This window comes from Anabas testudineus, chromosome 12, assembly GCF_900324465.2.
Source record: "Anabas testudineus chromosome 12, fAnaTes1.2, whole genome shotgun sequence".
NCBI lineage: Eukaryota > Metazoa > Chordata > Actinopteri > Anabantiformes > Anabantidae > Anabas > Anabas testudineus.
In genome coordinates, this window is record NC_046621.1 from 1810113 (window position 1) to 1832909 (window position 22797).

General features: G+C 38.5%; 2 protein-coding genes across 8 annotated transcripts; one reads left to right on the plus strand and one right to left on the minus strand.

Annotated features, from left to right (window-relative positions):
- The first annotated feature begins 328 nt into the window (after positions 1 to 328).
- Positions 329 to 12831, plus strand: rilpl1 (Rab interacting lysosomal protein-like 1). Of its 5 annotated transcripts, XM_026354212.1 has the most exons (10): positions 329 to 884; positions 3107 to 3254; positions 3836 to 3954; positions 4612 to 4857; positions 5510 to 5686; positions 6753 to 6803; positions 6890 to 7044; positions 7782 to 7886; positions 8809 to 8896; positions 10005 to 10120. In XM_026354212.1, the coding sequence occupies exons 1-10, from the start codon at positions 597 to 599 to the stop codon at positions 10008 to 10010; spliced, it is 1383 nt and encodes a 460-aa protein (XP_026209997.1). In that variant the 5' UTR covers positions 329 to 596; the 3' UTR covers positions 10011 to 10120. The 5 variants fall into 5 exon arrangements, with proteins under 5 accessions (XP_026209997.1, XP_026209996.1, XP_026209998.1 ...); XM_026354211.1 differs by lacking the exon at positions 8809 to 8896 and having other exon boundaries at positions 10005 to 12831; XM_026354213.1 differs by lacking the exon at positions 10005 to 10120 and having other exon boundaries at positions 8809 to 8902.
- A 128-nt stretch (positions 12832 to 12959) lies between these two features.
- On the minus strand, positions 12960 to 22657 carry kmt5aa (lysine methyltransferase 5Aa). 3 transcript variants are annotated; one of them, XM_026354216.1, is made up of 7 exons: positions 22258 to 22657; positions 20854 to 21004; positions 20452 to 20713; positions 19957 to 20044; positions 19312 to 19371; positions 18557 to 18747; positions 12960 to 17340 (listed from the first exon to the last, which is right to left on the minus strand). In XM_026354216.1, the coding sequence occupies exons 1-7, from the start codon at positions 22291 to 22293 to the stop codon at positions 17130 to 17132; spliced, it is 999 nt and encodes a 332-aa protein (XP_026210001.1). In that variant the 5' UTR covers positions 22294 to 22657; the 3' UTR covers positions 12960 to 17129. The 3 variants fall into 3 exon arrangements, with proteins under 3 accessions (XP_026210001.1, XP_026210002.1, XP_026210003.1); XM_026354217.1 differs by having other exon boundaries at positions 22364 to 22655; XM_026354218.1 differs by lacking the exon at positions 22258 to 22657 and adding an exon at positions 22080 to 22247.
- Positions 22658 to 22797: the final 140 nt, after the last annotated feature.

Sequence of the window (22797 nt, forward strand, 5' to 3'; positions counted from 1 at the left end):
ACTGTTGTAATATAAATAAGTATTGCTCCTAGTAATAGCACCATAATAAAAGATTTCTCTTAAAATTAATAAAACTTCAAATGAATCTGTGGACCTTTAAAGTAGATTTCACAGTCAGGGTGCCACTATTATAAGATTTCAAATACATATTCTGTACGACACACTACAGGTATTTTGTAGGAATAAAAACACTAAAGTTCCATAAGGGAAAAATCATAATGTTCAAAATTATTTCACTGGAATTTAATTTAAATATTAAGTATACCTTTTATTTTGAAACGCACGCCGGACGTGTGAGGTTTTATTTTGGAGGATTGACAGCGTTAGCCGTTAGCTTAGCGGAGGCTCCGCAGCACCGGGGGTCGGAGATGGGACACGGCCGGAATCCAGCTCCGAAAACCCCGAACAGAGCCCGAACCCGGCCGGTGTTAATGGGAGAACGATAGTTCGAGTGTCCGTGTCGACGTACCGGGGTCAGTCGTCGGGTTCTGAAGAGAGAGTCGTGCAGAGTAACTTAGCAGCGCTGTTGTTCCCGGCGGAGGAAGTTTGCTGCGGCGAAGGAAACGTACGAGCGAACCGGGCCGAACTAGCCCGACATGGAGGAGTCCGGCTCGGCCCTGGAGAAGAACGTGGCCGACCTCACGGTCATGGACGTGTATGACATCGCCGCCGTGGTGGGCCAGGAGTTCGAGCGGATCATAGACCAGTACGGCTGCGAGGCTCTGTCCCGGCTGATGCCCAAGGTGGTGCGGGTGTTGGAGATCCTGGAGGTGATGGTGAGCCGGAGCAGCATCAGCCCGGAGACCGAGGAGCTGCGGCTGGAGCTGGACAAGCTGCGGCTGGAGAGGATCGACCGGCTGGAGAAGGAGAAGCGGCACAGGAAGGTCCGACCTCAGCTATTAATGAGTTATTAAAGAGCTGTTAATGCGTTATTAATGAGCTGTTAGTGAGCTATTAATGAGTTATTAATGCGTTATTAATGAGTTATTAATGAGCTATTAATGAGTTATTAATGCGTTATTAATGAGCTGTTAATGAGCTATTAATGAGCTGTTAATGAACTATGAACGAGTTATTAATGAGTTATTAATGAGCTATTAATTAGTTAGTTATTGGTTAGTTATTAATTAGTTAGTTATTGGTTAGTTATGTTTAGTTATTAATTAGTTATTGGTTAGTTATTGGTTAGTTATTGTTTAGTTATTAATTAGTTATTGGTTAGTTATTGGTTAGTTATGTTTAGTTATTAATTAGTTATTGGTTAGTTATTTATTAGTTATTTATTAGTTATTCATTAGTTATTCCACTGACTACAGATAAAGGAGCTGATCACATGTGGTTCTATTAGTTCATTAGAAGATTAATTATCTATTAGAAATATAATTAGTTATTAACTTTTAGAAATCAAAGTTTGATGTAACTAAACCAAAAGTACTTTAAAAAATACATATGTATACATACATACATACGTACTAATACCTGCACTGTGTACTGCATCAATACCAACTTTTATGGAAGTACAACATTGAACATTAAATATATTATTGAAGATGTACTTTAATAATCAGTACAGAGGGATTCATAATATTAGTAGTAATATTAGTTTAAAAGTACCAATACCCAATATTAAATACTTTTCTTAACCTATATATAGATACCTAACAGCAATACCTGTACTGTGTACTAGTGTCAATGCAATCTTGTACAAATACTGCATTCGTAAAAGTCAGGTGTTGAATGTGTTACAGATACTACAATAAAGTAGAGTATTATTGGGAGAAAGTACCTACATTACTCAGTACAGGAGGAGTTCATACTATTATATAACATTATACATCGAAAGCTCCAGAATTAAACAGTAAAGCTACTTTGATAGAAATACCAATATCACACTGGAAAATTAAAGTTAAAACTACACTTTTGAATTAAAACTACTGAGATACAGAGAAATACCCCAGTGTTAGAAGTACTACTGTCATAATGTAAAAACGTTCTGTATTGTAATTTTACTTAAATACAACTACCAAAACAACACAGTAAAATACTTTAAGTGTGCAGATAGGGTGTCAGCGTGGACGCTTGTTGGGATGGTTTTAAATCCTGAGCGTCCGTCTGCTCGGTGCTATAAAAAGTTTCTGCGTCACTTTCTCGTGACACAGTCTGACTGATTCACTGAGTCTCATGACGGTGATGAAGTGGATGTTTCTGATTCTGCTGACAGAGCAGCTTCAGAACACCGGCAGCACAAACACAGGCTAAAATATGCAACCAGAAAAATCGGGATGTTTATTCCCTCAGGTGTGATGATGTCTTCATATGATAAGATATATCTGCAGTAAATAGAGGTCAAAGTAAAGGTTTACACAGCAGAAGTAGCTCAAGTACACAAACATAACACTGAAGTAAAAGTTCAAGTATGTACCTCAATAAGCACTGTAAATGATTTACTAGAGTACATAATCTAAATGTTACTTTAAATACAAGCAGTATAAGTACATGGTTGAGTCTGGATTTATGTCTCATACTTCATGTTTCTGCAGAGATTGAACATGTTCAGGTCTCGTTAAGTTTAATTCATGAACAGATTCAAGGAGAAATCAACTTCAACAACCTGATTTCTGACAAGTTACCGAGAAAGAAATTCAACACTTAATTAATTTCTTTTATTCTAAATTTGATCTTTTAAAAATAGAAAGGTAGAGCTTATTATTAACCACTTCTACTACTGACAACAAGTTTATATAATGAGATGTAAGAACCTTCATCTGAAAAGATTCTGTGGAGTAAATAACAACATCCAGAACCTGCTTGATCAGGTTTTTAAGTTTTCTTTAGTATCATAAAGTAATAATAATAATAGATTATATTCAGGGGTGCACTGCAAAAAGACACTTCTAATAGTTAATTCAGTTGATAATTAGTTTCAGTAGCTTTAAAAACTCCTGCTCACGTTTCTAAGAGACTTTATGTCGTTTTTTTACTTTAATTTCTCACTCACAGATTAAGGGTCATTGCGATGATGTGGATATCTAGACCAGACTTCATGACTAATCCAGATATACTCATAAAAACTATACAGTACATGTGTTTTATTGTCTGTGTGCAGGAGCTGGAGCTGGTGGAGGACGTATGGAGGGGAGAGGCTCAGGATCTGCTCTCCCAGATCGCTCAGCTGCAGGAGGAGAACAAAAGCCTCCTCACCAACATGTCCATCAAAGACCCCATGAGTGAGGAGGACCTGCAGAGACACGAGGGTGAGGATGTGTGAGCGCGCGCACACACACACACACACACACACACACACACACACACACACCGTATCAGGAAAACAAGCTTCTTTTGGGGAACTAATAAAGAAGTTGAGGTTCTAAATGGTTTAATTGTACCTGACCAGTGCTTCAATTTTCAGTTTTCTTGAAAATCAGTTAAAATTTGCCACATTTAGTTTAAATGATTCTACTTACGCTGGCCTCCCTGTCCTTTCTGGTGTAAACACAGTCACACACACACACACACACACACACACCCACACACACACACACACAAAGGATGCCTTCTCTGTGTCTGACGATGAGCCAGTCTTGTCTTTGCATCAGAGGCTTTTTCGTGGTTTCACACAGAGGCCACAGTCCCCCTGACTCTCTGTGGACAGACCAGCCTCAGTTTACATTACACCTGCTACACACACACACACACACACACACACACACACACAGATCATGGTTTTCTGTGTGCAGCTCTGTCTGATGACCGTCTTTGCTAATGAACACAGATTAGAAACAGTGCAAATGCTTGTGTTTGTGTGTACACGTCTTCTCCTCTCTGTGGTCTCCAGGAATGACAGAGAGAGAGAGGCAGGTGATGAAGAAGCTCAAAGAAGTGGTGGACAAGCAGAGAGACGAGATCCGAGCCAAGGACCGAGAGCTCACGCTGAAAAACGAGGACATAGAAGCAGTAAGGCTGGGGGTTCTGTTTGACACGTATGTGTAGGTAACAGCAGCATTGTCGGGATCGTTGTTTGCACAGGATTTAAAAGTTCAGCCATGAGGGGGCAGAGTAGAACTGGATCCTCCCTGACCAACAGAAATGTCACTTTTCCACAGCATAAACAGAAACCTGCTGAGTTAATGTAGATTCGGATAGTTAGTTATCAGAACTTAGCTGCTGCTGAGTTCCTCTTATACTGCCCCAATGATTATACTCAGGACTGTGTCATCCTCTGTTAATGTGTCTCTTTCTGTTACTAGTTCAACCTTCTCAGTAAATGACACCTCTGCTGCAGACAGTTACACAACCTGCCCTGACAGCCTGCTGCAGTGTAGGGGTCGAGTGAGTCGGGCCTGAAAACAAAATCCTCAGTTCATCAGTCCCTGAACACATCGTTTAGTGATTTACTCCTCACTGTTTCATATGATTCAGTTGATTCATTGAGCACACATTCAGCACTGTAATGACTATTCATTAGGGCAGCCTCGGTTTTCTTAGGGGAGAAATTCTTTGTTATTTTTTAGAAAGATAGAAAAATCTTTTCTATAACTGTACTCACAGTGCACATCAATATGAAGAATGTACAGTTTATCATATCCTCTCTCTGTCTGTGTGTTTCTGCAGCTCCAGCAGCAGCAGTCTCGCCTCATGAAAATCAACCACGACCTGCGCCATAAAATCTCTGTGGTGGAGGCTCAGGGCAAAGCGCTGATTGAACAGAAGGTGGAACTGGAGGCCAGCGCTCAGGCGCGGGGGCAGGAAGTCGGTGCCCTGCGGCAGGAAGTTGCACGCTTAAGGGAACGGCTGCAGGGAGAGCTGCCTGCTCAGAACCCTGAGGAACCTCCACCTCAGCCTCCCTCACCTGCAGAGGTGAGACGGCACACACAACAATTAAAGTAGTCTGATATTAGTTTTTACAGTCGTTAGTTGTATAGAACTACTATAACTATACTGTAACTAAACTTGGGGTTTAACCGTTATGAAGCAGAGACCGTTCTTCACCTCTCAGTGGAATCTGCTACATATTAGTGCTCCCTGTTGTTTTCAGTAGCGTATCCTGGAATTCATATTTTTCTTGTCCTTGTTTACTAAGAAAAAACATTTAGTTTGAGTATCAGTTTATCAGCTGCTGTTGGTGCTGCATTCAGGGACAGTACACTGGGTTGGTCATCCGTGTTTTAAGAGAAATGTCGTTACAAAAAGTCAAGAACGGGAGTGAACCATGGATGTAAAGTTGTTACATCCCCGATAATAAACCTAAAAAAATCCACATAAAACCTGGAAAAAGGTGGAAACAGGTGGAAACAGGTGATATGACCTGCTCCAAGATAAAATCCACCAATCAGCATCTCTAAAAACAACAATTTGAAAACACTTAGGACACTCCTAAGTGCATAAGTAATGAAGTACACTGAAACTTATAAAAATTGTAGGTGTAAGTCACCAGCGGTACTCATCATTGTAATAAACACAAAGTCATAGGTGTAGTAAAAGGGTAAATAACTGTGTTTTACTCCACCAGCGCCATAAAGCTGCTTCAGTGGTAGTGGGGGCTGAGGGCTGGTCCGATAGACCTGACCCCACTGTACTGATGCCTGATGGGTTTGAACTCGCCCTGCGGCCCCTGCCTGGTTCCCTCAGCCCAGGGGGACACGAGGATGTTGATGAGGAAGCCGATGATGAGGGAGTGTTGCTTTGGGTAAACTGCTCTTTAGCAAACCGGAGTGGTGTGATTGTCCTAATTCTAAACCTGCAGTCCTCCCAGATCAGATCCAGAACAGCCTCATATGTGGAAGCAGAACCTGTTGACTAACATTTGTGTGACCCATGAAGTGCTGAAGTAGCTGCATGGGTGTGTGAGAACTAACAGAGAAAGTCAGCAGGACTTTTCACTCCTCAGCCAGCTGGGTGAGACTTTCTGGACGACTGCACTGATGACGCCTCTAAATATAGATCAGACCGACAGCTCAGCCTCTAACAGCTTGTGAGGGTTTGCCCATGTGTTCTGACACTGACACTAGAAACAGTAGTTTAAAGTCCAACTGAAATGTACAGTGTATGTACAGAAATGAAAGTCAATGCACAGCAGCTCTTAATGAAATGAAAAAGATGTTTCTAGAGAGTTTTCCTAATTTATTAGAAATTAAAAACATGAACAAAAAAAGCTTTAACAGTAGCTTCGAGTCTTCTCTGTGACGTCTCCACAGTTTATGCAGCACTTTTAGAGTGATCCTCTCCCTGACCAAGTCTCCGTTACTCCGTTTGACCAGATGGCCAGCTCTAGAAAGAGTCCTGGTGGCTCTAGTCTCTGTTCCCTGGTGCAGTTTTATCATAGTGGTCTACAGAGACCTCTGCCCAGCTATGCCTGACCACAGCACCCTGTGAGTCTTTTGTTCCTCTGCCAGCTATTATCAATCAAACAAACACAGACATCCCTCCAGCTGCTGAGAGGAAGTAGAGCAAGCCTGGGGTTTCCCCAGAGAACTCAACAGTTCACAATGTATAACACATTATTTCAGGTGGACTTAAACACTGTGTAGGAAACATATTAATAAGAATGAGGATTATTTACTTTTGCTCAGTGCATGAGTGACTTGTGTCAGCTGCATGTGTTTTCTATGACCGTTGAAAGTCTCTGATGCTGTGTAAAAAATAAAACATCAAATCAGGCAGTTTTAGTTTAAAGTAAGGAGGGAAGAGTGAACTAAACTAATGTATTGGAACAAGGCCCAGTGTCTGACTTAGAGTTCACCGTTTGCCACCAGGAGGCGATGTGCGATGGGGAAATGCCTGGTGTGTTCCAATATTTTACCAAGGTATCCTCACTTGCTTCCCACCCTCCTGTCTTCCTTCCTTCCCTCTGGTTTTGTTTCCTCTGTGTGATGCATTTCTCTGTCTGCAGGAGGCGCTGTGCGAGGAAGAGACTGGAGTCCAGGACCCAAAGGACCCCAACCGGCCTCGGTTCACCCTGCAGGAGCTGAGGGACGTCCTCCACGAGAGGAACGAGCTCAAGGCCAAAGTGTTTATGCTGCAGGAGGAGCTGGCCTACTACAAAAGGTACTCGCAGGCAACGTCATGACCAGTTAGTCCAGATTAGAAATCATAAAGTAATGATGATTATGCTCAGCTTTACATCACGTTACAGAGTCACAGCCATTAGGATTTTTATAAATGCAATGACAGACAACCAGTGTTTCAAGTGTTTTATGTGTCTAATGCTTTTGACCTCACATGATATAATTGTGCTTTTTTCCTATCTACACACACACACATATATATATATATATTTTTTTTTTCTGTGCCTTGATAACGGCATGCAGACCATAATTCTCTGCAACAATATACAGTGGTCAGAAAAAGTAAGTGAACTGCATTTTCATAAATTGGTTCTGAATTGTGATCTGACAGCTTCTAAACTGTCCGGAGTCAAGTCTGGAATGTTTACTGAAGCAGCTCTGTGAGGAAGAATGGTCTAAAGTTCTTCCTGGACATTGTGCTAATCCACAGTAACAGGAAGATCACTGTGTATGTTTAATAGGTGTGTTCAGTAAAGACATGAAAGATCAGGACTGTTTGTGTTTTGTTAGATTAGACATATTGTGTTTGTTCATAATTGTAACTCTGGTGAAGATCATTTGATGACCAGTATGCAGAAGACCAGAGAATTGTAAATGGTTCACTTACTTTTTGTTGCGACTGTTAGTTTTGATGTCTTCAATTTAAATCTACAGTTGAAACAAAGGAAAACACACTGAGTTAGGAAGTGTGTGTGTGCTGCTCTCTGTTTTTTGCAGTGATGAAAGAGAAGATGAGATTCTTACTCCTGCTCCTTCTCCCTCCCCTGAACTGAGGACTCGGTCCCGCTCTTCCGCCCAGCCAGAGTCAGGAATCAAGCGCCTGTATGTTCACATGCCTGCAAACACACTGACACACTCCGAAACACTCAGCTGCTAAAAACGCAGAGTCAAAGGATGCTTTGCATGTGCTGCGTAACAGTTCACTGTCAGCTACTCATATTATACTGCTCTGTTTACAGTACCCACAGTTATAGTAGTTGATTTGAGATACTGCAGTGGGGAATAATTCACAAGATGACTTCATATTGAGTTATTACAAGGGTAAAAGCAGCTTAAAATGACGTCACCCATAAAAGAAACACACCAACACCAAACTGACCAAACTCTAGTGATTTTTACTGGACACCCACTTCCTGTGTTTGTGCAGTCTGTGAAAAACAAAAAGGACAGATCAGGAAAGTCAGGCTTTAAATTAAAAGAGTTGAAGAGACTCATTAGTTATTTTACTGTCATGTTTATATTTAATGTTATTTCCCTCACGTGGTTCATCCTGGATTTTAAGGTTTGCACTTGCACTTTCTATCACAGTGCAGTGAGGATTAAAGATGTTTTTTAATGTTTGCAGCAGCAGTTCTATTTACTTCTTCTCACTTTAAAAACTAACACTGAAGAGTCATGTTGATCCAGAAAGAGGCCGACACAGAGGCATGGTTTCAGTTTTGTGTCGAGCTGGTTTAAATAAGATCTAAACCAAAAGCTCTGAACAAAACTTCTGCATGTTAGTGATGAGCACTGTGTGTTTGGTCGCCGTTCAGGAGAACTAGTCACACTGCAAGTGAAGGAGTGAAGCGCTTTCATGTCTTTTTTCTACCTGCACTAGAATTAACTCAGACATGCTGATTTCTTTTGGTTTGAGTTTAAATGGGAAGTTTACATGAAGTCAAACAGGTCAAAGCCTGATGTGGTCCCTGTCTCCCTCTGTCTGTGTATCTCTTCCTGTTTGTGTCTTTGCCTCTGTGAACAGGATCTTCACAGCCATTATGCCGATGGTAGCGGCTGGTTTGATCCCAGATGACCCCACTTTGCAGCCAATCAGACGTCTCATGTCGCTTGTATGACTCTATATTCGGTTGGCTTCAGAGTCTGTCACTTGATCCGCTAACGGCCTTGTCCCTTGCATGTGCTGACTTTCTGAGCCTTCGCAGTATTCTGATTGGCTGATTGTGGGGCTGTCTTATTATCAACGTCCAATGGGGCGATTGTGGATCATACTAAAAATCAGCCAGTCAGAATAGACGTAACCTGTCGTCCTGTCTTTTTCCTCACTGACCACAATAACTACTCATTCAGCTTTGCCCCTGTGCTCTGAACTCACAACAACAATGCTGTGGATTTTACAACTGTTTTGCAGGGTTAGTGATCACAGGGACTTATCAATAGACTTAACTCATCTTTTAGACAATAAAGACGCATTAATGTCTTTAGACGTAGAAAGGATGTTCCTCAGAATTCTACTTACATGCAGCACTAGAGGAAATGTACTTATTATTTAACATCTCTGCTGCTGATGACCCAACATCACCAGTGCCACACCCTATTCTCCAGATTGCAGGCGTTGGCATTTTAGATTCTCAACCAAACACACAACATCTGACATTTGCACTACACTAACTTCTCACCTGTTTGCTCCATAATTTCCCTACAAAGGTTCTGGCAGACTGTGGCATCAGACTATCAGGATTCTAGATAAATTCCCGTACTGGAAATTTGCCAATAGGACGGACGTTTGTAACTATCACTACATCCAAATGTGGATGTGGTTGGGATCTATCTGGAGAAATAAGACGCTCTTCAACACAGTGTATGCAGCTAGATTTAAGGTCTTAATTACACTGAAGCTTGTCTCACATGCTTCAGCCAGACTGCAGAACTGGAGCAGTATGGAGCTGCAGAGATGAACAATACAGAAGAATGTACTTTACTACTCCAACTAAAATCTCAGTCTGATAATTTACTCATATCCATGTGCTAGAGTCTGTATCAACTGTATTTTCATTCATTTACAGTAATTATCGGGGTGTTACTATTAATTTGACAGTGCAGTAGTTTGTTTCTGCTATAACTCTATCAGTGCTTTACATATGTATAACTGAAACTGCAAACATGTTACTAACACATGAAAGATGCTACACCCATGTTCTCTCTGCTCTCTCGCCTCAGGTTTAGTTTCTTCTCACGTGACAAACAGCGGATGTCACAGCGGGGCATGCAGTTCGACGGCGGCCTCGGCTCATGGGCGGGGAAAGACGAGGTGTACACAGAACAAGCCCAGGAGGCGTTACAGCACATGTAGTCAGCGGACAAACCCCTAAAACTCTTAACGCTCCATGTCCATCTCTTCGAGGCCAGCTTGTGAAGCATCAACCAAACCACCACTAGTGACTCTAACTGCAACTGAAATGTCAAGTGCTCGAAGCGAGAAGACTGAGAAGAAGAAGAGTGAACGAGACTCAAGGTTAAATGAAGAAATTCCCCAAAAAAGGTTTATTTAAACACACTTGATAGCACAAACAGACTGTTTGAATTCAGGTAATCTGCAGAGGAGAGGGTGAACTCAAGTTGTAGGATGGAAAGTAGAACGTGGATGAAGGACTAGTTCAGATATTATTGTGTAAAAAGAAAAGAAGTTGAGTTTTAAAGCAGCTCATTGAAGGATGAGGGTTTTATATTATATTATAATTCCCATATAAATCGCTAGTGTTACATTTCCTAATCTTCAGATTATTTCTGGCAACACTTTTATTTCCCATTAATTTATTTGTTCTAATGAGCAGCTACTAGGTCTATCACCAGCATTGTGCCAGTGTCGTCAAACTATGAAGCACTGCAAACCCAAACAGCACAAGGCCTGTGTATAAACTGTTGCATAGAATCACAAACTAAAGACTATGTACAGAAAAAGATAACAAAAACTCTTTATGTGCCTATTTATCATATTCTGTACGTTACGCTCACAGCAAACAGACACAAAACAGGCGAGGTTAGAAATGATAAAATACTCCTAGTTTAGATGTAGTGTCCCACATATTGACCTATTAACTTAAAGTTATGACTAAGTCATTGATGACTTACTATCTTATTCTTAGTATCTACTGACTCTGATTATTTTGACTTAGTATTTTCTGCTGTAATTTGATAATGCAAAGTTTTGACCTAGTATCTAATTAGTAGTAGTCTAATTAGTATCTAGTACTAATTATAACTTAATAAATGAATGAATTATCTTTGTAGCTCATTAGTTTTACTCAGTAATAACTTACTAAGTCAATTTGAACTTAAACCATTTTACTTTGACTTAGTATGTCATATTACTGACTTAACTCATAGTCTTCACTAATTAAATTGGAATTCCATAATAAGTCAAAAACCTGCTCTGGCTTCAGAAAACATTCAAACGCCTTCATTTTTTATTTATTTTTAATTTTTAACAGATAAATGCATTAACTGGAAAAGCACTGCGTTATTATGGGTTACTGATTGTAGATTAAAGGCCAAAATACATTATTTTAGTCTTCAGGTGTATTATATTCTAGTATATATTCAGTTACTAAATGCAAAAAGATAAATAACTGTCCTATAACAATATGTTTCATTTATGTAGATGTAGTCTATTAAAATAAACAAAAAACCTAAAGCTTAAGAGCTTGATTTAATGATAAAACCTTGCATTAAAATCAAGAAGAAGCAGAACTATCAGTATTAAAACTGCTAAAAGTAGCTGCCTGTTTGAGACGTCATGTCCTGACTTTAGGTATTTTTCTTATTGTCAACACGTTAAATGATGTTATGATGATGATAATGATGAGAAACAAAGCAAATCAGTCAACACAGACACACTGTAGTTAATTTAGATTCATTTCCTACATGCAAACTTCCTGCTGCTACAAATACTCACTTGAGACAAAATATGGATTAGTCCACCCCTAAAAATAACCGTTTCCTCCAGTTTGAACAATGTTTGGTAGAACAGTACAGTCAGCTGTTTTCTTTTATATTGGGTGGCAGTAGCTTCCTGATCTCTCCTAGCTACTTGTTGAGGTGTCCTCAGACACGACACTAAGACCACTTGGTGAGAATTTGTTGACATTAAGGAAAATTTAGAATAAAATCAGCCTTCCTTCAGTAAAATAAGTGTTTTTTACTCTGCATATGAGCTACTAATTAGAAGTAAAAAAAGTAATAAAACTTATATCTGCAGCTCCTGTTACTAAAACAACCGTAAGGGTGTTTTTTACTGTACTCTACTGTGTAGAAAAGGAAACAGTAATATTCAGCAGTTTGCACATCGACTTGTGCTTTTATGCATCATTTATACAAGGCCTCAAATATAAAACATATACATTTTAATTTTGCGTTAGCAAATTGCACAAGAAGAAAAAAGCAATATATTATATATATATATATATATATATATATATATATATATATATAAAAACACTAAAACCATGAAGACTGAAAAGAAGTGTGAGCACCAGAAAGGCTCCAGTCTGGTTCATAATATGCTGAAAGTTAAAGGTGAAGTGTGATTTACATTTTTTATTTTTAAATGCTCATTAATGGTTAACACTGACTGATGTCTTCACTCCTGAGAGGCTGTAGATACCTGTGTTTTAATTTTACCTCCAGTTATAGACAGGTGAAATAAATGCAGGTAAAATAACTACAATGAGGCTAAGAACAAATATCTCCCACTGTTTTACATATGTTACAGTAAAATGGTTTCAAATAGAGGTAGAAGATCATGTTCTGGACTGTGTCTGGGAGTCAAAGGGATGTGGACAGTTTCAACAATTAAAGGGAAAGCCACTCAAAAAAAAAAAGGGTCAATCTGTTGCTCAGCTCATTATTTAAATCAGTGTTGATCACCAGCTCACACATGCTTCCAAGTCGTCTGTGATTCCTATTAAAGTTGATATTTAAATGATATAATGAATGGATCAGTGCTTTATTAAATAAACTGGCTTTTATTCGAATGTCAATAATAAAATCTCAGTTTGAGGTGTCTTTTTTTAATTTATTGTTTTTATTGTTAAATCTGCCAGTTAAACATCTTCACACAAGTATCTTGCAAATTCATTTAATTTAAAATACAAGAACAAATCAGAGGCCCACTCCTGTTTCTTGCATATTACACCTTTATTCTTCTTTACCTAAACCCCAGCATTAAGATTTATTCAATGCTACAACAGCAAAGATCTGTCATGTCCTAAAATGGCCAACAGGTCAGTTTTACCCCTCAGATATTATTGCTTTAGCTTCACATAAAAAATGGAATAAACAGAAGTTTGATGTATTTGATAACAAAAGAAAATATGAAAAATGAAATTCCCACAGTTCTACTAAAGTAAAATCTATCTTCATGTATTACACACAGTATACTACTAACAATTACGTTCTCTCATACATATGACTGGGTCAGTAGTATAAACACTTATCACTCCATGGTATTTGAAAGGATCATTAATTCAATAATATACTGAATATTCTGGAAATGTAATAATTTTTTACCACTACGCTGGAAGATCACTTCTATACCGCCATAGAAGTGTAGAAGTGAAGAAGATAAACAGTATTTGATACAACAGTCAGGTCACTAGTTGGCATAATTAAAAAACAAACAAACAAAAAAACACAAGTTGCTACAAATAAATAAAAAAGAAATTCATTATTACATTTCATTCAAGTTATATTATCAGTTCATGTATATAATTAAAGTGTTTTAGCAAACTATCTGCTAGTCTGATCGTTGAACACAGGTTTGTTTATTTAGTTTGTTTTGCTCGAGTTTGTTCACCACACCAATAACGTTACTTAGCTAGTTAGCTAAACTAGGCTGGGCTGATGGGCAGCTAATCTCCAACATTTCCTCGCTCGTTTCTGTGGGAACCCTTCGTTCTTTTTCTTTCCTCCAACATAACGTGAACATGACGTAAATTCAGAAGATGGATGCTCGATGCTGTTGGCTGAATATAGTTAGCTATAGTTTAGCTTAGCATAAAGACTAACAGCATGGAAACAGCTTGTTCCTGTGCAAACTATTACCACCTGTAAATACAAATAACTTGATGACTAATTAATGCTAGATACAGTATATGACATTAGTTGATGAGCTTCAGAGGTGCCGGGAGCTTCTATCGCCTTTGGACATATCCAGGTTAGCCCTTTTCAAATGTTTCTAAATGTTTTTATGCTAAGCTAAGTGGCTCCAGCATCAAATGTAGCATTAAGAGAATAGACAATATAACACCTTTCCCTCCCACCAACACAATGTGCATCCATGTTGTCAAATTATAGCTTTAAGATAATAATTCTACCAAACGTCTGATAGAAAAGGATCAACTTTAAGAGAAAATGGATGAAATGCTATCAATAATCCAGAAGAGAACGTGTTGTCCATCAAAACAAGTGAAAACTTGTTATTCTACTGGACAACAAATGACAAAACCTGTGTAAACTGTGATGAAATTAGAGAAAATAGATTTTATTTCAGCCAGTTGTTTGTGATGGTGATACCCTATATTAACAGTACTGTAAGTGCATCGTCTGTGCCACAGACTGGGTGATTTTGGTCTTTTCGTGGGATCTGTTGACATTAAGAAACACATAATACCACCAGCCTTTCTTTAAAATCAGAAACTTCTTCCTTTACATCAAGTCTGTGTACCAGACACTAACTAGAGTTTTTTAAATAAAGCTAATTTGTAATATTAAACTGGAAAATTCATCAAAATGTTTTTGTGTATTTTGATCTATTTTCCAAGATGCACACCAACGGTAGTACATGACTCAAACTATAATGCTGTAAGATTAAGACAACACGATTCTGTATTATAGGATTTTAAATAGTCAAAAAATGATTAGAGTATTATGTAATATACTGTTTCATTACATAACTATTTTCACAATTGTTTTAAATTACTTCTAAAGCTAGTAAATATTAAACATTTTTGGTTAAGTTCCTCAAATGGGAGAACGTGTTGATTCTCTGTTTCTCTTATTTAACTAAATATATTTAAGTTGATTGGACAAAATAACACATCTGAAAAAGACAGATTTCTGAAAATGTGGTGGACATTTATTCACTACTAATCAACAGAATTAATGGCTAATTAAGCAATAATGAAAATATTTTGCGTCCCAGTGTACTATAAATAAGACATAGAGTGCCAGTGTATAATTTGTGTCATTTGTGAGAGAAGGTATTGTGATTTGTGTCTACCTAAAACAAAAATACTGTATAAACGTTATAACAATTATCTTACAACAAAAGATAATTTCTCAACAGTACATCAAACACTAATCAAGATAACTGAAAATATAAATAGTAAGTATGTGATTTGAAACACTACCAAACTATCTGGGCTTTTGGCTACAATTCATAAAAAAGAAAATATATATATAACATTTGGAAAACCCACTAAAACATTAAGTAAAACAATGACCTGTTGGCTCTTCAGCTGTTAAATACTGCACATGGAAAATCTGGTAGTGTGTAGAAAATCTGCAAAAACCTACAATATACAGCAAGGAGTGTAATAGTTGACCGAACCCACAGCTACACATGTGCATTAGCACAATTTATGTGAACTTAAGTTAACACCCAACGTGGTTTTCAATAGTTTGTTTCATTTTTAAATAATGATTTAATATTTTAGGAAAGATGCTTATTTCCCTCTTGCTGATAGTAATGAAGTGTTCTGCACCCCTCATCTGTGGTCAATGGAGAACCAGCTCTGCTGCAGAGTACTGCCCACACATCACTGCCAATTCAACAGGAACCCAGCTAAATGACAAGAAGCACACAGGTACAGCCTGGTAAGAGCTAATCTTAATTGAAGCCAGTTTTAAAGGAACATAAGTTACTGGGACTGGGAAAAAAAACAGGAACAAAATGTGAAAACAAGAGAACAAGAAAGAAAGTCTCCAGTTGCTGCAGAGCACGTAGATAACGTGCTCAACACAACCACAGATTTCCCAGAGCCCAACTTCTGACAAAGACTTTGTATTTGTATGTGTGAATAAATGAGAAGATTGATACCACTCTCATATCTGCACAATAAATATGAAGCTACAGACAGGAGTTATGTTAAGCTTGTACATTTAGCTGAGCTGCAGCCTATCTCTGTCCAAAGGAAACAAGATCCACCCACCATCCAGAGCTGCCAGGCTGGGATTTTTTTCCCTCCATTTCAACAGAAGTGTAAAACATGGTTTTGGCTGTATTGTGATAATTTTGGCTACTTTTGAACCACTTTGGTTTCCCCTGATAAAAAGTTTGTACAAATAAATATATTTACATAGTGCAGTAACATAGACAGTGTCGCCAGTTTAAGATGGCTAAAAACACTGACTGGTTAATCTTGTTAATTAGTTGATGTTATGGTTCTGTCCTAATACTTGAGTCCATTTATATCAACCATGATGAATATATTACCTAACAAACCTTCATATATATTTGCATTTAGAAAAATTTAACAGAATATAAAATTAAATCTAGTTGTCCACTTTTACAACACAATTCAAATTCATTGTGCATTTTAAATATTAAAAGAACTCTATATATGCTAAAAACTGAAAAAAGGCATGAAAACAGAGGACAAATAGTAATGTGACCTGTTTCTTTAATCCTAGATAATCCTGTGTCTTTGTATGTTCAACATTTTATTTATACAAAATACTTAAGATCCAAGGTCAAATAGGTTTAGGCAACTCAGTATTTTTCCTACTGAACCATGAGGTTGGTAAACTACTACACTCCCACTATAGAGCAGTGAAATGTGTGAAGTTAAATGGCTGAAATTAAATTTCACTCGACAGTATGTGTTTTAAAAAAGGGTTGTAATTTGCATCTCATAGTTCTTGCTCATCCAGAAGGGCTCTGGGGCCATAAATAGAAGTATTGCTAAGTATCTAACTACTAATTAAAAAAAAGTAGTATAAAAACGCAGAGCATTAACTACCACCTGCATGCTGTAGAAGCATTGGTCTACAGGTAATACAAAATGTACAAAAGAAATGTGCAGCAAAACAACCAGAATGTTTCATATACACATATAAATAAAAGTACAGTAGGTATCTGACAAGGCAGATGGACCTCAATCGAACTGTGATTAGTACCCGATCAACCCCCACATTCCCGTTAACATTCACTAAACCCATCCACCCATCCTACATAGTGGAACAAAAAGGGTTCACATTCTGTTTCTAAGGCATTTTGTACACTAGCAAATGAGAAACACTGTGTGTTACTGTACGTTTTCCTTTTCTTTATCCAGGACCCCTCAATCAATATTTGAGCCAAGGGTGAGCTGCAATGGAGGCTTTACTGCGGTCTCCATAGTCATAGAGCAACTCCTCGCCCTCGTCAATGTCACGAGAGGCGACGAGGATGAGGTGAGGGACACCGTTGATGTCGTGTAGTTTGGTTTGGCAGTTTCCGTTTTTACTGTGATTTATCAACCTACCCATTCGACCAGTCTCTTTTGTGGCGTCCACACTGTTGACACGAAAAATAAACAGTCACATCAAATTCTGTACTAGAAAACGGTCATATTCATGCACTTCAGAGTGGACAGAGGATGTTGTTGCTGCACCCCTCTATTTAGTAGTTGTCATTGCTTCATGTAACTGTTCACTATTCGCCCCTGGTACTGTCTCATTTACTGCTAACACTAACCCAACATTTCTTGCTGCTCCTACTTCACTTCATTAAAAGCATTCAACTGTCAAATCACATGCTGGCTTTTACCGTCAAACACTCATAGGGAACAGTTTATTTGCCACCGAGGTTACCGCATTAACGAGGCAACGCTCCAACACCACTTTATTTTTGTTGTGCTGTCGTGTGAAAACTACTCGTTGCGTGCACGATAAAATCACAAAGCTGACTGAGCAACCTCTATATTAAAAGGAAAGAAGTTGGCTTCACAGTAAACACACACATCAGCTGCACCTCTGCTGCATTTCTGAAAAAGACGCTCAGGGAGTGTGCATCGTATCGTCTATATGGTAATTCCTTTGCATGATAACAATTTGTCATATCATGGTATTGACAGCATATGGTAGTTGTGTGTTGTTATGCTTGCATAGGCAAGACACAGTAAGCATGGTGTAAGAGTCTGCGGAGGAGTTAATACTGAAAAAGACCTTTCATCATTTTGCATTTTGATCTCACGTCTTTACTTGAACACTTGTAGTTCAGACTTCTGCCGTGTCAGAGGTGACAAGTAAATGTTACTAGGTCCAACCTATTTTTTTTTTTTAAATCATCATAACAGGACTTATTCTTCAAAGTCACCTATATCGTTTCAAATCTGTCTCTATCAACGACAACAAAACAAAGTAATAAAAGCCAGGAACAAACTATTTTTCACAGATGTTAAGCATTTTTTGTTTAAAGTATTTTCAAACTGCAAAACTGAACAAAAACATTTCAGGAGCCTTGTGTCAAAGTTGGTGGTGACTTTTGGTTAGATTACTAACTGTTTACTCACATTACATCAAATTGTGACATTAGACATTAGAGTCTTTATCATCATCAAGTATGAAATGAGCAAATAAAGATCTCTTGTGCAACATTTTGGTTTGTAATGTTTTGTAACCATCAGACTAAGAGTATTTTAACATGTGACTATGTTATCAGGTCATACTTTGGCAGTACATTTAAATGGAGTTCTGATTTAAAAAAGAGAGGGTGCACTGGTTTAACTTACCAGTATGTTTTGCAAAGGTACTGGAAGTAGTACATGTAGCAGCCAGTAGCAGGGTTTTGAGCGTATTCTGCTTCCCTCTTTTTGGCGTCAGTTATTTGTAGCAGATCTCCATGGTACTCCACCACATACTCGCCTTTCTGGAAACACCGAGTGGCAAAAACTGCTCTCCCTTTTCCTTCTATATGCTGCACCTACAAAAACATGTGATACATTCATTGTAAGGAGATACTGCTAGTAACATCTGAACACGAAAAGCACAATGTGAATCCTTTAAATACAAAGAGGATCTGCACCTAATAGTGTCTACTCTCATGTGACCACGTCAATCTACTGCTTTCCCTGTCTGGAGTCTTTTTTAATGCTCATGCACACTTGTAGAATTCTAATCAGAAACCTGGTTGCATGAATACATTGCAGAGAAGTCAGCATTCTCCTGGAGAAACGTATCTAAAGTGCATGTAAACACAGTCATTAAATGCTGAGTCATTATCTCTGTAATTGAGATATTTGATTAGAACAAAGCATGTATCATGAGACAACTTCAACAGGTCAACAGCAATGTCATCCGTTGGATTATGCCATTTAATTTTAATGTGTATGTCTTGTATGTTTAAATACTCTGCCTAAGCCAAAGCTAAGCCTTTTGGGGATCAGATATTTCCATTGTTACTATGATCAGACAGTTATACCTCTTAAATGCTGCTTCATTAAACAGCTTTCCGATGTTAGAGATGGATGCAGAAAACTCAACATACCTCCATTCCTTTCTCTATTCCATTTGTGATGAGATCATCTATGAGCTTCTTCTGTTCATACTGGTAACAAAATGGAACATGAGATGCTATTACTGGAAATGATCACATTGGATTTCTCTTTTTCACATAAACACATGCTAAATATCCTATACACACACTGTATTCGGTAGATTATAACTTGACCTGGACTCATTTTACAACACCTGCTATATAGAAAACATCTGAAGAAAATCAAATCTTTATCACACAAGATAGAAAAGTTATATAAGATGTTACTTAGCTAAAAGTGTGTGTACTCCTACACCTCACCATACATACCTGCAGGCACTTGCTTTGAAAAACCAAGAAGCTTTGAGAAAGCTGGTTCTTGCTTTTTCTACTTCTAAAACAGTCTCCACAAATTTACAGATACCACTTCATGTGTAAATCATGACTAAATTGATTACTGTGATACATCCAGCATACTGTTGGCCTTAACTAGTATCACAAGCATCTTATAATCTGTTAGTCTGTCTATTCAAAGGGAGAAAAGTTTGCTACTGTGAAAACCATAATGATCATGGAAGAAAGAAAGAAAAGAGACTACAACTACAAACGTGATATTCCTGTGACCACAGATGATAAAATAAGAAAATAAAATCTCACCTTTAGCTCCGTTTTACTTTTTCTTGAGCTTCGTCTTATTGGAAAGTAATCAGTGACTTTTCGGTTTTGGGAGTTTTTCCCAGCTGCACTTTAGTGGAAAAGATAATTCAAATAAGTAAGTCAACAGCTTTCACACCATAATGTAATTTGATGTTATTTCTTCTTCAACAGTCATGCAGTATTCCCCTAATAGGATGCAAAATGCTTTTATGTATGGCAAACCTGAAATCTCAACACACTGCAACTTCAGACAACATGCAAATAACTAAAGACAACACATGCAGGTTTTAGAAAATGTCCTGTAAAGTGAGAAAACACAACTAAATGCATAAACCTGCTGCATAGTCTCCATGTAGACACTACAAAAGCTTTTAAATCAGTTTTAGCACCACACAAAAACCATGCACTCTATATATCATATAGGACAAGCATTACATCACAAAAGTACGGTGGTGGCAGGACATAAAAATGTACTAATAATGAGGATGTGCGTACATTCTTTGTTTCTTTCCTATGACCTTGGGGCGAACTTCCCTCCTCCTCTGGCGGCTCTGGAGAGAGCTGCTGTTGTTGATATTGGTGTGGAGACTGTGTGACAGGCTGTTACTGAGAGGCAGGGAGGAACCCTGAGTAGGAGAGCGAAGGCAGGTCTGAGAGCAATAGAGCTGTGTAGGTGATGGCTGTTCATCTGACCAGCAGGATACACACTGGCTCTTTGAGTCTTTTGTTGAACTACTGATAGAACCAAGTCTCCAGCCTGTAAGGAATGAGGGAAAAAGAAATAAAAGTGTCACTCTTCTCACTTTCTCCTCTTACATAATCTTTGCGCTCCTGTGAAGTGTTTACACACTAAAAACTCTCAGCTGGAGATCAGCTAGCTGAAGCAAAGGTACTTACCCTCTCCCTGCCTTGAACCATCATTTTGCTGTGAGCTTATTGGAGAGCACATTCCATCTGGTGTCAGCTTGATCGTCTTTTTATCATGAATTGGTGATGCAGTGTTGGTGCTGCTTAAAAGAGTGACTGAATGGCTATTGTGTACAATATCCTGTGAATGCACAAAGAGAAACATGTAGTTTCAGTTTTCAGAGTTTGAGAAGAAGAAATTTTTCTTGAGTAATCACTTTCTCGTGGGCTTTACTGTGGCAGACGTACAAGTACAAGTACTTGCCTACAAGTACTCAAATCCAAGCAGAAATATCATTTTAAATTCAAGCTGAAGTACTAAAAACTTGCTCTAAAATTTACTTTAATTACTGAATCACAAGTAATACACCAAGCAAGTGATTTCTCTGGGCATCAAACAGATGTTAAGTCTCATTAAGTCTTAAATGAACAGCCATAACTACAGTTTTACTTTAGCACAATCAAAAACAAATGCTGGGGCTACATACAAGTAAAAACTAATAAAAAAGGAGAAAATATGTATTATTAACTAATTTCACATCTGTGCAGAAAGCTGAAAACCTTCAAAGATGAAAAATATGGCGAAGAGAAAATTTTAGTAATTAATAAAAACTAAGTGTAAAGTCAGGTAGAGACTTTGTGTGGAACAAAAGAGCACAAGAAGTAAACGTGAAATAGACTTATTCTCCTTTATACATTTCCAGATAGATAATCTATAATTACACATCATAACTTTTTGGTTAATTATATTTTGTATTCCAAATCGGCATCTATAAAATTGACTAGTAACATAAACAAATACATTACTTACTTTACAAAAGTGCCTTACTTCTCATGAATTGTAGTGAACTAAAAGTAACTTTAGTTTAGTTTCCACCGGTGCTCGGGGTGGGGCACTGAGGAGGAGAGCACCATGCGGGCTCCACACCCACAACTCTCCAGCCCTTTAAACCTCCAGTCAAGGCACAGAGAGACAGGCCTCTGTGCTCTTTAAATACCGGTCAAATCCACTTAAACTTAAATGCACATCAATAGCAGACTTTAAACGATGAACCTCCTAAACAGATAAACTCATATGTTTGTTTTTGTGCGTTAATATAAGAGATCGCTGCTACATCTCCTCAGCAGTAGCTGTCAATAACGTTACTAGCTAATGTTAGCAAAACACTCCTCAACAAAACGGCTCATTTGCAGCTACTGTAACTACACAAACTTACAGTTAAATGTGTCCATTGCGATATTATTTCTTTAACAGACGCTCACACTCAGGTATGTTGTTGATCTCGTTTTGAAATAGAGTAATAATCCACTTTAGCCAGCTGTCGTTTGTGGTTCTTGACCTGCCGCCGTTCGGCTCGGTGCTGCTGCTGCTGATGCCCTAACGAGCGAACTTACCCCGCTCATGTCCGACTTGTTTTCGTGGCTCCTCATTCAGCTCCAGCGTCTCGTTACGAGGACAAAAAATAAAATGATTTTTTTTGGTGCCGGTTCGAATATTCACCTTGCCGGGCTCCTACGGTAGCGCCCTTCCTACCCAGCGCCTCCGTCCTCGGTGTGTGTGCGCCCGTTTGTTGTGCCAGCAACTCAGCCGATGCAGCCTCCACAGCTCCTCTCCGCCATTTTTCTACGTGAATGGAGAAGACGAGAGGGGAGCAAGGACGCCCTCTGTGGTCCGCAGCGGTATGGCTAGACCTCAACAGAGCCACAACGAATATAGCTATATTTTTATATAATACAATTAAATAACACACTTAGCATAAAAAACTGGATTATTTGATTTGATTAAAACAAACAACGACAACAACTTATTGACAAACCACGAACGGAAGTGACGCACATTACGCACGGAGACGCTAACGTTCTCGCTTCCCATTGGTTGACAGACCTTATACGTTTGTTCCTCTAAGTTGTGATTGGTCAGCTAAATAAACAAAT

What these genes read in the sequence shown, in the direction of transcription:
- kmt5aa (XM_026354216.1), bottom strand. Translation starts at nt 22,293, where the DNA reads ATGAGGAGCCACGAAAACAAGTCGGACATGAGCGGG. An exon ending in TGGTTCAAGGCAGGGAGAGG is followed by an intron (nt 20,714 to 20,853) that starts GTAAGTACCTTT and finishes CATTCCTTACAG; the next exon opens with GCTGGAGACTTGGTTCTATC. An exon ending in TACCTTTGCAAAACATACTG is followed by an intron (nt 17,341 to 18,556) that starts GTAAGTTAAACC and finishes TCGTGTCAACAG; the next exon opens with TGTGGACGCCACAAAAGAGA.
- rilpl1 (XM_026354211.1), top strand. Translation starts at nt 597, where the DNA reads ATGGAGGAGTCCGGCTCGGCCCTGGAGAAGAACGTGGCCGACCTCACG. An exon ending in AGCCTCCCTCACCTGCAGAG is followed by an intron (nt 4,858 to 5,509) that starts GTGAGACGGCAC and finishes TTACTCCACCAG; the next exon opens with CGCCATAAAGCTGCTTCAGT. An exon ending in TGTTCCAATATTTTACCAAG is followed by an intron (nt 6,804 to 6,889) that starts GTATCCTCACTT and finishes CTCTGTCTGCAG; the next exon opens with GAGGCGCTGTGCGAGGAAGA.